Below are 13,494 nucleotides of genomic sequence, written 5' to 3'. Positions count from 1 at the left end.
GAGAGGGAGCTCCCAGGCCTGAGCTCTGCGGGCTGTACCCAGGCTCCATGCACTGTGTGTGCCAAGGTGTTTGGGACGTAGGGAGCAGCAAGTTTCAGATGGTCCCACATCTTCTGCTGGGACCTGGGCACATACACTGTCAAAATGCACCCCAGAAATGCATCAAAAGCAGGCTTCCCCCCTGAAAAAAATCCCCTGGCTGAGGTTTCCCTGAAAGGAAAGAACCCTCCTCCTCACCTACTGCAGCCAGGGCTTCGTGGGAACCAGGAGGTGGTCAGCTGGGCCATCCCACTCCCATCCTTTCCATTCGCAGACGAGGCTACATATATGGACATCTTTTGTGAGGCAGAGCTCTCTCCCAGGCAACCTAGGATTGGCATCCATGGAATTCCAAGTTTCAATGGATTTATGAGACATGCAAATATTATTCAGAGACGCTCTCTTATTCCCACAGTACCACCAAGAGGGCCCAGCTCCTTCCTGACAGGCAGGGGAGAAAGACCACTCCCTTGCCAGTTGCCACTTGGCAATCCCCCATTTGGATACACCTTGGTTTTAAGTTTGTACACGAATACTCAGATCTGCAGTCTTTGGTATTTATGTTAGATTCTATTCAATACCCTTAAAACGAAAGAATGCAACAAGTCACTGCTCACCTACCCTGAGAATGAGGGTTTCCAGTTTGGGGACTTTTGTTGGGAGGTAAAACTTCAGAAAAAAATGGAGGAATATTGAAGAATTGCAAACATTTAGTTTTGCCAAATTGGGACAGTAAATATAACAAAAATAACAAACTATCATTTACCAGTCCATCTATTTCCTTAAAAGAAACTTTTTTTTTTGAGATGGAGTTTTTGCTCTGTCACCCAGGCTGGAGTACAGTGGTGCGATCTTGGCTCACTACAACCTCCACCTCCTGGATTCAAGCGATTCTTCTGCCTCAGCCTCCCCAGTAGCTGGGGGGACTACAGGCACACACCACCACACCGGGCTAATTTTTGTATTTTTAGTAGAGACAAGGTTTCACCATGTTGACTAGGCTGGTCTTGAACTCTTGACATTAAGTGATCCACCCGCCTTGGCCTCCCAAAGTACTGGGATTACAGGTGTGAGCCATTGCGCCCAGCCAAAAAGAAACATTTTACCACCAAAATGGATGATTTAAGCCCTCTCTTCCCCACCTTACTCTCGACAAAGAATTGGAAACTATGGTTCTAATCCACTGAGGTCTATTAAGGAGAAATTTCTAAATTCATCCAGGAAGTGGGTGAGGGAGGGGCATATGGGGGAAAGAAAACAGAAACAGAGAAGGTGGAAAGCGCCTGAGACATTCAGGGGGGCTGCGATGTGCTTTGGCGGAGTCTTCCCAGGCGCAGGGAAGAGCTCTCCAACAGTATCACTTCAAGGTGAGATAGGCAGGCACCCGGGGCTGACAGCTGGGACGGCACCTCGCACAGCTGGATATGAGTGCCGAGGCCCCAAGTCTGACGCAAAAGCAGCAGATCTGCCCATCTGCAATGACACATGGGATGGGACAGAAAGAGATAAAACCAGGGGCCCTTTCCTTATTGTCTTTCTTTCTTGCCTTTTGGGATTGACTAAGTTCTATTTTTGTTTCCTTTTTTTTTTTTTTTTTTTTTTGAGACGGAGTCTTGCTCTGTCTCTAGTCTGGAGTGCAGTGGTGCCATCTCGGTTCACTGCAACCTCCGCTTCTTGGGTTTAAACAATTCTCTGCCTCAGCCTCCCAAGTAGCTGAGATTACAGGCACCCGCCACCATACCAGGCTAATTTTTGTATTTTTAGTAGAGATGGGGTTTCACCATCTTGGCCAGGCTGGTCTTGAAGTACTGACTGCATGATCCACCTCGCTCAGCCTCCCCAAGTGCTAGGATTACAGGCATGAGCCATTGCACCCATCCTACTTTTGTTTTCTTATGCCATTCTTTCTCCTTCTACACTATGGAGGTCATGATCCTCTATTTTGAATCTTGAACTTTGTATTATACATAGATTTTCAACAAAGACTACAGTTAATATTTTCACATTCCTTAATTTTTCCTCAAATAATACAGAATCACCAAACCCTTTAACTCCCATCACTCCCTCCTATCTTGTACACCATTTTCTTCCAGTTTTTAGTTCTGTCATTTCTTTTTTCCAACAAACTGGACTTCATGGTTAATTCCTATTTTTAATAGCTTTATTAAGGTATAACTGAGGCTGGGTGTGTTGGCTCATGCCTGTAATCCCAGCACTTTGGGTGGCTGAGGCAGGTGGATCACCTAAGGTCAGGAGTTCAAGACTGGCTTGCCTAATGTGGTGAAACCTCGTCTCTACTAAAAATACAAAATTAGCCGGGTGTGGTGGCACATGCCTGTAATCCCAGCTACTCAGGAGGCTGAGGCAGAGAACTGGGAGGCAGAGGTTGCAGTGAGCCAAGATCACGCCATTGCACTCCAGCCTGGGCAACAAGGGCAAAACTCTGTCTCAAAGAAAAAAAAGTATAACTGGCATTCAAAAATTGTGTCTGTTTATACTATTGGATATGTTTTGACTATATATATACCTGTGAAACAGTCACCACAATTAAGAAAATGAACACGGAGTTTGCGAGATCCAAGATGGCTGATCACTAGCAGCTCGGGATTGTAGCTCCCAGAGAAAACGCACAGAACGAGAGGACGCCACACTTTCAGATGAATTTTTGTTACCCACGGACCGGAAGATTCCCAGTGGAGGAGTCCCACGGGTCGCCAGGGCGACTCTTGTGGCCAGCGTCGTGGTTTTGCCAGCCCCCAGGCATGGCGGTTCTTGGTGCAGAGTAAACAGGACTGATCGATGTTTGGAGCTCCGGGAAGGCAGAGTCGCCCATTTACCTGATTGAAGAAGGGACTCAAGAGGGAAGCCAGACCGGAGTTTCCCGGGCAGAAAAGCGCCACGAATCTTGATGCCGCTGTTTTGGCCGGCACAGTGGGTTGCTCAGATTTCGGCGCTGGGAATCAACAAGTTGCATGTCCACTCAGAGACCTAATTTGAAAGTAGGCAATTACAAAGACGACAGGTGGATGAACTCACAATGAAGGGAAGAAATCAGTGTAAAAAGGCTGAGAATACCCAAGATCAGAATGCCTCTCCTACAGGTGATCACAGTTTCTCATCAACAAGAGAACAAGGCCTGATGGAGAACGAGTGCGTTCCATTAACAGATTTAGGCTTCAGAAAGTGGATAATAAGGAACTTTAGTGAACCAAAAGAACATGTTCTAGCCCAATGTAAAGAAACTAAGAACCTCGAAAAAATGTTTGACGAAATTCTAACGAGAATAGACAATTTAGAGAGGAATATAAGTGAATTAATGGAACTGAAGAATACAATACGAGAACTCCGTGAAGTATGCACAGGTTTTAACAGTCGAATTGATCAAGCAGAAGAAAGGATATCAGAGGTTGAAGACCAACTTAATGAAATGAAATGAGAAGACAAGATCCGTGAAGAAAGAGTAAAAAGGAATGAGCAAAGTCTCCAAGAAATATAGGACTATGTGAAAAGACCTAATTTACGATTGATAGGTATACCTGAATGTCATGAAGAGAATGAATCCAAGTTGGAAAATATTCTTCGGGATCTTATTCAGGAAAACTTTCCTAATCTAGTAAGGCAGGACAATACTCAAGTCCAGCTAATCCAGAGAACACCACAAAGATATTCCTCAAGTAGAGCAACTCCAAGACACATAATCAGTAGATTCACTAGGGTTGAAATAAAGGAGAAAATTCTAAGGACAGCTAGAGAGAAAGGTCACATTACCCATAAAGGGAAGCCTATCAGACTCAAAGCAGACCTCTCACCAAAAACCCTACAAACTAGAAGAGAGTGGGGGGTCAATATTCAATATCCTCAAAGAAAAGAATTTTCAACCCAGAATCTCATATCCGGCCAAACTAAGCTTTATAAGCAAAGGAAAAAGAAAATTTTCTGCGAACAAGCAAGCACTCAGCGATTTCATCACCACCAGGCCTGCTTTACAAGAGCTTCTGAAAGAAGCACCAGAAACAGAAAGGAACGACCAGTATCAGTCATCCCAAAAACTTACCAAAACATAAAGAGTATCTTTATAATGAAGAATCTACATCAACTAATGGGCAAAATAGCCAGCTAGCATTAAATGACAATATTGAACTCACAAATATTAATATTAATTCTAAATTTAAATGGATTAAATGCCCCAATCAAAGACACAGACAGGTAAATTGAATAAAAAGTCAAAACCCATTGGAACGCTGTATCCAGATCTATTTCACAAGCAACGACATACAAAGACTCAAAACAAAGGGATGGAGGAAGATTCACCAATTAAATGGAGGGTCAAAAAAAAAAAAAAAAAAAAACAGGAGTTGTAACTTTCATCTCTCACAAAATAGACTTTAATAGGAACAAAGTCTAAAAGAAACAAAGAAGGACATTACATAATGGTAAAAGGATCAATGCAACAACAGGAGTTAATGATTATAAATATATATGAACCCAATACAGGAGCACCCAGATACATAAGACAAGTTCTTAATGACTTATAAAGAGACCTGGACTCCCGCACAATAATAGAGGGAGATTTTGACACTACATTGTTAATATTCGACAGATCAACGACATAGAAAATTAATAGGGACATCTATGATTTGAACTTAGACCTGGAATAAGTAAACTTAGTGAATATTTATAGAATTCGCCACCCCAGGTCCACAGAACATACATTTTTCTCAGTATCACATTACACCTATTTTGAAAGTGACCACATAATTGGAAAATTGGAAGTAAATCATTATTCTTCAGCATTTGCATAGCGTTTCATAGACTTAAATGAAATATTGGTTGGCTGTTTATTATTTTCTTCCCTTATTCCTTCCTGTCTCCGTTGTTAAGCACAATTATTGGCATAAAAAAGGTTTTTAGTACCTATTTTTAGATTGCATTTCAGCCCGGGCAATAGAGCAAGAATCCTGTTCTCTCTCCCCCTTTCTCTTTCTTTCTTTCAAAAAAAAAAAAAGAAAGAAAAAGAAAATGAACATATCATCCCCAAAAGTTTTCTTCTGCCTCTTCATAATCCTGCCCCACCCCCACCCCACCCCCATTCACCAATCGATGGGTATTTGGGTTCTTTCCAGTCTGGGGCTATTACAAATTGAGCTTCTGTGAATATTCATGTACCAGTCTCTGCATGCTATCACTTCTCTTGGGTAAATATCTCGGAGTGGAACATCTGGGCCATATGGTAGATATATGCTCATGTTTTCCAAGGTGGTCATAATATTTTGCATTCCCAACAGCCATGTATGAGAATTCCAGTTCCTCCACCTCCTCATTGACACTCCCTACTGTCAGCCCTTTTCATTTTAACCATTCTAATAATTGTATAAACTGTACCAAAATTGTAGCTTTACTTTGCATCTCCCTGATAACTAATGACTTTGAGCATCTTTTTATGTGCTAATTTGCCATCCACTTATCTTCTTTGGTGAAATATTTTTTCAAATATTTTGTCTATTTTTATTGAGTTTTGAGAGCTCTTCATATATTCTAGAGATAACTCCTTTATCAAATATGTGATTTACAGATATCGTCTCCCAGTGTGTGGCCTGTCTTTTCATTCTCTTAAAAAGGTCTTCTTAGCTTGCTGCACTGAAAAAAGAAAAAAAAAAATGTCTTTCACTGAGCAGAAGTTTGATATTCTTTTTTTTTTTTCAAAGACGGGGTTTCACCATGTTGGTCAGGCTGGTCTTGAACTCCCGACCTCAGGTGATCTGCCCGCCTTGGCCTCCAAAGTGCTTGTATTACAGGTGTGAGCCACCACGCCCGGCCCAGAAGTTTGATATTCTGATGAAGTTCAGTGTGTCAATTTTTTCTTTTATGGATCATGCTTTTTGGTGTTGTATCTTAAAAATCTTTGCTTAACACAGGGTCACAAAGGTTTTCTCCTGTTCTCTTCTAGAAGTGTTACACTTGTAGGCTTTACATTTAGACTTATGGCTGAACTTGAGTTACTTTTCATATATGTGTGAGTATGAGTTGAACAACAACTTCTTCTTCCCTTCTTCTTCCTCTCCTCTTCCTTCTCCTTCTCCTTCCTCTTTTTTCTTCTTCTTCTCTTCTCCTCCTCCCTCTCCTCCACCTTTCTTCCTTCCTCTTCTTCCTTTTATGTATGGATATCCAACTATTCCAGCACCATTTGTTGAAAAGGCTGTTTTGTGCTTCCTCTTCTGAACTGACATTGCACTACTTTGAAATCAGTTGAACATATTTGTGTGGGTCTATTTCTGGCCTTTTCTGTTCTATTGACCTATTTATCTATCTTTATGCCAATACCACACTGTCTTAATTACTGTAGCTTTATGTCTCAAATTCAAGTGGTATAAATCCTCCAACTTTGTTCTTTATCAAAGTTGTTTTTGCTCTTTTAGATTTCTAGTATTTCCACGTGGATTTTAGCATCAGCTTATCAATTTATACCAAAAAAAAAGCTTGCTAGAATTTTCACTGGGATTACATTGATTACATAGATGAGTTTGGGGAGAACTGACATCCGAACAGCATTGATTCCAGCCCATAAATACAGTATAACTCTGTTGATTTAGGTCTTTATCTTAGTTTGGGCTGCTGTAACAAAGTGTCATAGTCTTGGTGGCTTCTCAACAACAGAAATCTATTTCTCACAGTTCTGTAGGCTGGAAGTCCAAGTTCCGGGTGCCAGCATGATCAGGTTTTGGTGAACGCCCTCTTTTGGTGTAGTGAATTCTTATATTTTTATGTTGCCTTGGCATCCATTTTACATATAAGCTGGACTTTCTCATACCAGAAGCAGGGCTTGGTCACCCTTGACACCGTTTCCAGTTCTCTGCCCTCTTGTAGTTCCTTAATGTGGTCGATTCCAGTTCCTGTGCCATACAGCTGCTTCCTAGTGACCATCTCTCTATGAGACAGCTAGATATGACCTTCCTAACTTGCCATACTGACCCCCACACCCCACAGGGACTGTGCCAATATGCCACAGTGACTACCTCTCAGTCACAGCATGACTCCACGGAACTTGTGCCTGCTTGCTCTAAACCCATCAATTAGAACCGCCTATGGCAAACTTGCTTGGGTAAACCCCTGGCCTCCAATAAAGGCTTTGGCCCAAGGCCCATCACCCTCTCTCTCCTGCTTCTACTCAGTGGTTGAGCTCCTTGCCACCTCCAGACTTTTCATGGGCAACCAGTAGATGCCCCTAATGTCTCTGGAACCTGTAAGTAACAAATTTCTTCTGTTTCATGCATTTGGGTTTCACCTTCTCATTGTAGCTCACCTGACTGACATACTGTTCCTTAACTCCCCTGACTAGGGCTCTCTTAGAAAATTGCTATCTCAGGCTGGGCGTGGTGGCTCACATCTGTAATTCCAGCACTTTGGGAGGCTAAGTCTGGTGGATCACTTGAGGCCAGGAGTTCAAGACTAGCCTGGCTAATCTGGTGAAACCCTGTCTGTATCAAAAATACAAAATTAGCCGGACATGGTGGTGCGTGACTGTAATCCCAGCTACTCGGGAGGCTGAGGCCAGAGAATCACTTGAATCCAGGAGGTGGAGGCTGCAGTGAGCCGAGATCATGCCACTGCACTCTAGACTGGGTGGGTGACAGAGTGAGACTCCGTCTCAAAAAAAAGAAAGAAAATTGCTCTCTCAGCTTATAGCCACTGTCAAGAGTGACCTCAACACCAAATTAAAAGAAACCATGGGCCAGGTGTGATGGCTGACGCCTGTAATCCCAGTGCTTTGAGACAGAACTGTTTGAGCTCAGGAGTTCAAAACCAGCCTGGAAAGCAACATGAGACCCCATCTCTACAAAAAATAAAAATAAAAAAAATTAGCCACCACACCCAGCTAATTTTGTATTTTTCGTAGAGGCGGGGTTTCACCATGGTGGCCAGGCTGGTCTCAAACTTCCAACCTCAGGTGATCTGCCTGCCTTGGCCTCCCAAAGTGCTGGGATTACAGGCGTGAGCCAGCGCGTCCAACCAATGTCATTCTTCAACCTTTGTCCCCCTCCTTCCTCTCGCTGTCCCCAGCGTCTATTGTTGCCATCTTTATGCCCATGTGTACCCAATGTTTAGCTCCCACTTATGAGAACATATGGTGTTTGATTTTCCATTTCTATGTTAATTTGCTTAGGATAATGGCCTCCAGCTGTATTCATGTTACTGCAAAGAACACTTTTTTTTTTTAGTATCACTCTGTCGCCCAGACTGGAGTGTAGTGGCATGATCTTGGCTCACTGCAACCTCCACCTCCCAGGTTGCTATTCAAGCAATTCTCCTGCCTCAACCTCCTGAGTAGCTGGGACTACAGTCATGCACCATCACGCCAGCTAATTTTTGTATTTTTGGTAGAGACAGGGTTTCACTATGTTGGCCAGGCTGGTCTTGAACTCCTGACCTCAGGTTATCCGCCCTCCCTGGCCTCACAAAATGCTGGGATTACAGGAGCGAGCCACCATGGCCAGCCGATTTCATTATTTTCATGGCTGCATAGTATCCCATGGTGTATATGCACCACATTTTCTTTATCCAATCCACACTGATGGGCACCTAGGTTGATTCCATGTCTTTGCTATGGTGAATGGTGCTGCAGTAAGCATACAAGTGCAGGTATCTTTTTGGTGGAATGATCCCTTCTCCTTTAGGTAGATGCCCAGCGATGGGATTGCTGGAATGAATGGTAGTTATATGAGAAATCTCCAAACTGCTTTCCACAGGGGTCGAACTAATTTTCATTCCCACCAATAGTGCATAAGCACTCCCTCTCACCTGCAACTTCACCAGCATCTGTTATTTTTTGACTTTTTAGGAACAGCCATTCTGACTGGTGTGAGATGGTAACTCATGGTGGTTTTTATTTGCATTTCTCTGATGATTAATGATGTTGAGCATGTTTTCATACATTGTCCACTTGTATGTCTTTTGAGAAGTGTCTGTTCACGTCCTTGGGTCCAAGCACTTAGAAGGAGCATCTTCTGGGGATGGGGGAGTGTGGAGGGGCAAGACAGAGAAAAGGAAGACATCACAGAAAACAAGACGTGTTGCTCTGACTTCCATCCTAGAGTCATCTGTGCTTTGCTCCCCGGCTCTCACCCTCTCCCAAAGCCATCCACCCAACCCCAACCAAAGACAAGCAGAGCCAGAAGCCTTTGCTATCACATTTAATCCAAGGAAAAGAAAGAAAACCAGTCAGTAAGAAAACTCCAGAATTGGATGGCTGAGGGAGGGGACAGAGGAAGGGCATTGGGGCTGGGACTGAATGTGGACAATGGGTGGTAGGGTCCTCACTCTCCTGACATCCCTCAAATACAGGAGTCCACAATGAGGGGCAAGGGAGAACAGTCACAGAGCTGATGTGGTGCACACACACACTTGTTCCAACCCAGCTCTGGCCCTGGCCCAGGTGAGCCAAGGACTGACAGCCTCTGCTCCCACCGGATAGGTGCCTGGGAGGGGTATGGAGTGGAGCTCAGGCAGGGGAGGTAGGAGGCTGTTCAGAGAAGGACTGAGAAGAAACAGGAGGGATGGGGCCCAGGCCTGTCCCTTGGGCATCACTAGCAGTGAAGGTGCCATGAGGGCAAGGTACCCACCCCATCCCCCTCAGAGATGATGGTCATTTGGGCCAAGGGGGCAGAGGCAGCTGCAACAGCAGACCCTCCCCTGCCCTTATCCTCAAGTCCCCCAAGGAAGGTAGGAAGTGTCAAGTGACCCTATGGCCTCAGGTCAGCAGGAAAACACCCCATTTCCTTCCCACTCCCTTAGGCTGAGGGTGATGCCAGGGAGAGCTGAATCAGGATGAAAGGACATTAAGGGAGAAGAGGAGCAGGAGGATGAGTGCATAGTGCTCGCGGAGCCACACCAGCGAGATGGGGGCACACCTGGTCTTTCCACCCATGTGTATACCCTATGCAAATGCAAATGAGATTCCTAATATAAGAAATATATTCTAACATTTGTAATAAATATTCTGTTTATTCTCCCTCCCCTTCCCTAGGAAATGGGCACACAGTGGTTCAGGGGCCAGCTTTGGCTGACGCTGCAGCGAAGACTAATTAGACACTCAAAGGAACTGGGAGGCACAGGGGTTTGGACTCGGGGTGTCCCAGGTTGTCCCCTCTGAGGACAGGCTCACCCTGGGAAGGACTGCAGAGAACAATGAAGGATGAGATGTTCAGGTATGTCTAGGACAGCATTCTTCCTTAAAAGGGAGTCTCCTATTTTACAAAACTGCCTTCCACAAGGACAGCAGGGAGGCATTTAGGGCAGGGGGACAATAGACAGTGGAGGAGACATCAGGAGAGGGCCAGGGCTTCAGAGTCTGGGATCAGGGTCTTATAAAAAATGAGGGCTGATGGGGAATCCCCCCCAAAGAAAGGGGCCCCAAAGAGTGACCTCCAAAACAAAACAACCCTTTGCTTCCTCCCCAAACTAAACCTGACAGACAGACAGACAGACACAGACAGACACAGACACAGACACAGACAGAGACACAGACACAGACACACCAGTGCCAGAGGCACAGACAGGCGCCGAGCACACATGCAGAGCCACAGGTTGTGCAGACTACAGTGTGAATGGCGCCCCCTGGAGTCGTGTATGAGGAACCTGCTGGAGGGCAACTGTCCTTCAAAAGCCCAGGCTCCCAAGGTCCCCTCTGCATTCCTCAGCCCCTCCAACCCCGCAGCCCTGACGCAAGTGGGCTACCTGGACCTGGCTAGAGAGAAAACCAAAATGGACCAAGGTCAAGGACACAGAGCCCAGACCAGTGCCTGCTGTGGGCCATGGAGAGCTTGGGGCTGTTCGGTCAGTAGCAGCAGGTTCCTTGTCACAGGGCTCAGCCCTCCATCCCACCCCTACCTGGGCTAAGCCCACTGGCCCCTGCCAGCCTGGCCCTGTGGGGAGCAGGGCTGATCTGTCGGGACACATCTGAGAAGTCTGGAGAAATTTCGGCAGTGAGAAGCTGTGGATGAGGGAGGGACCGAGCAGTGTCCGCCCCACCACCCTGCCCTTTCCGGGGGAGCTGGGAGCTGCACTGCTCTGCAGCTGCGGCCACTGGCTCTCACTCTGACTCCTCCAGCCTCCAAGATGGCACCAGGCTAGCACCACCACCTCGGCCTGCCTGGCTGCCAGTGGACCACACATTCCCCTGGCCACATGGAAACAGCCCAAGGCCTGCTCCTGCGACACGGGGGTGAGAGGTGGGAGGAGTCCAGGAATAGGGTGGGTGTGGCCAGTCCACAGAAGAACTGGTGACTGTGGAGAGGTGGCGGGGGCAGTGTACCTACTAACCGTGTGGTCCCAAAGCAGCTTTTATCTCCTCTGGACTAACCATTATGGAGATGACTCTGACACATTCCTGCGAATGGCTTGGCCCTCAGAGAGAGCTATCTGGTGGCTAATGAGCGTTGGGAGTGGGCAGCACCTGGGCACAGGATACCCCATGAATGCCCACCTCCCTGGCAGTGCACACCTCTGTGCTGAAGCCACACTTAGGGCCTGCTGGGAGCTGTTACCCAAGGAGAATCAGATATGGGGGTTAAGGATTGTGGTAGGGCTCACAGGTCAGGAAGGGGATGGATTCAGGTTCTGGGTCTCAACCCAGAGCAGGCAGAGGACCAGGTGAACAGGCTCAGTACACCCAGCTGACAGGCACCCACTGGGGCTCTGTCCGTAGCTTCTCCATGGCCGCCTGGAGCTCACGGAAGGTCCTCTCCAGGTTGCTATTGACCAGGCAGAGGTCAAAGTAGTGCCCGTAGCCCCTCTGGATGCGGCTGCTCTCCTCCACTGTCCGCCTCAGGTCCGCCTCCTGCCCGGGCACAAGGGGACCTCCCTACAGTCAGTGCCCACAACTCACCCCCACTGTCAGAAGGAGCTACAGCTGCCCCCGCTCCCCCTCCCCAAAGCTCAACCCTGGAGTGGACTCCCTGGCTAGGGAGGCAGGGGCCCCTCTCTGCGTGCCTCAAAGTGGCTCACCATCAACCACAAACAGATGGTGGGTGAAAGGATAAGCTTTAGTAAGTGCCTATCACACCCCTAAATGCTTTGCAACCCACATAATCTTCACTGCAGCTCTGCAAAGTAGGATTAATTCTTCCCCATTTATAGCAGAAAAGTAAGATACAAAAAGGTCATACAGCCAGTCAGTGGCTGAACAGGGTCTGCCTGACTCCCAAGCCAGTGCTCCCTCCTGACCAGGCTGCCTCACCTATGCAGCATGACAGGCTGGTACCAGGGCAATCCACAAGTGCCCAGGGCAACCCCTACCCTCGACCCTGTGGAAGCTGGCCGGGCAGGGGTGGGGAAGGGTACTTGACAACTGACTGGAGCCGCATCCCAGCAGCTCCAGTTGGCCACACCTGTTGCCAAGGAGGAGGTGCCCAGAGTAGGGATCAAACAAGGGTCCATTGGCAGACGGGTGCCAGCCTAGACAGCCTCTCCTGGGCCCCAGCCACACTCTGACCTGGGGCCTGAGTGCTGCAGCACCAGGCATGGCCAGCAGAGGGACCCCTGAGCTCAGAGCTCTGCAAACCGTCCACCTCCTGGGGAGGCACAGCAAGACCTAGGGAGGAAGGAGGCTGGAGTCCTGTAATGAGAGTTTGAGGCCTCTCCTCCAGGTGCTGCCTGCTCCCTGATGCTGACTCACCCCTCCAGCCAGACTTCCCGCCTCTGGCTTTCTCCTACCCTTCCACTTTCTCCCAGCTGTAAGCAACCCAAGCTCCCCTGGCCCACCTCCCGCCCACTGGCCCTCTGAACGCCCTCTGGCCAGCACTCTGTCCCTGCAGAGTGGGCAGAGCAGTGGGCTGGAGGCAGAAGCACATGTGTCCCAGGCTAGCTCTGTCCCTGGTTCACTCTGAGACTTTGGACATCCTCTCTTAGACCTCCCCTTCCACATCTATGCAAGGGGGACCACGTCCTGCCTCACTGATAACTGGAGCAGGCCCCTGTCCCTCCCCAACACCACCTCCTTCTCTCCGTCAGCTCAGGCCTGTCCCCAACCACCCTAGGCAGCCATCGGACCCCTCCCCCGCACCTCAGAGCCCTCACCGTGAGTTGCTTGGTGGACACCCCACTCTCCAGTGCAGCCCTGTTCATGGCCCGCAGGGTCTCAAAGTCTGGGGCCTCGATGAACACCACATAAGGGACAAACTCGGCTGTTCGTAGCACCTTCACCGCCTGCAGAAGGAGAAGGCAAGTTAGGGAGCATATCCCCATGTCTGTCCTAGGAATCAGAGGAAGGCTGTGAGGGTGACCGAGGTTGGGTGGGCACCTAGGAGTGGATGAGAAAGGGGTGCCTGGGAGTCTGGGACATGAGTACTGGGATGAATGACAGACAGCTGGCAGGTGGCTGGGGTGACTGGAGGAGACTAGAGAAGGAGTGGGGGGTCTGGGAGGCTGAGGAAGGTTCCAGGTGGGCTGGGTTCCTAGCAG

General features: G+C 47.8%; 1 protein-coding gene across 10 annotated transcripts in view; it reads right to left on the bottom strand.

Moving 5' to 3' along the window:
* Positions 1–9,211: 9,211 nt before the first annotated feature.
* MPP2 (MAGUK p55 scaffold protein 2) overlaps positions 9,212–13,494 on the bottom strand; it is a 34,362-nt gene continuing 30,079 nt past the window's right edge. For all 10 annotated transcript variants that reach the window (XM_012443937.2, XM_012443946.2, XM_064369488.1 and 7 more), the window contains 2 exons: positions 13,111–13,239; positions 9,212–11,872 (listed from right to left, as the gene is read on the bottom strand). In XM_012443937.2, coding sequence (XP_012299360.2) covers positions 11,696–11,872; positions 13,111–13,239 — 306 coding nt within the window. In that variant the 3' untranslated portion in view covers positions 9,212–11,695. The remainder of the gene's footprint in view (positions 11,873–13,110; positions 13,240–13,494) is intronic.

The sequence above is a fragment of the Aotus nancymaae genome, unplaced genomic scaffold (genome assembly GCF_030222135.1).
Source record: "Aotus nancymaae isolate 86718 unplaced genomic scaffold, 86718_ANA_hifiasm-v0.15.2.pri h1tg000089l, whole genome shotgun sequence".
Taxonomy (NCBI): domain Eukaryota; kingdom Metazoa; phylum Chordata; class Mammalia; order Primates; family Aotidae; genus Aotus; species Aotus nancymaae.
The sequence above is the reverse complement of the archived record's forward strand: the minus strand, read 5'-3'. Positions and strand labels throughout refer to the sequence as shown.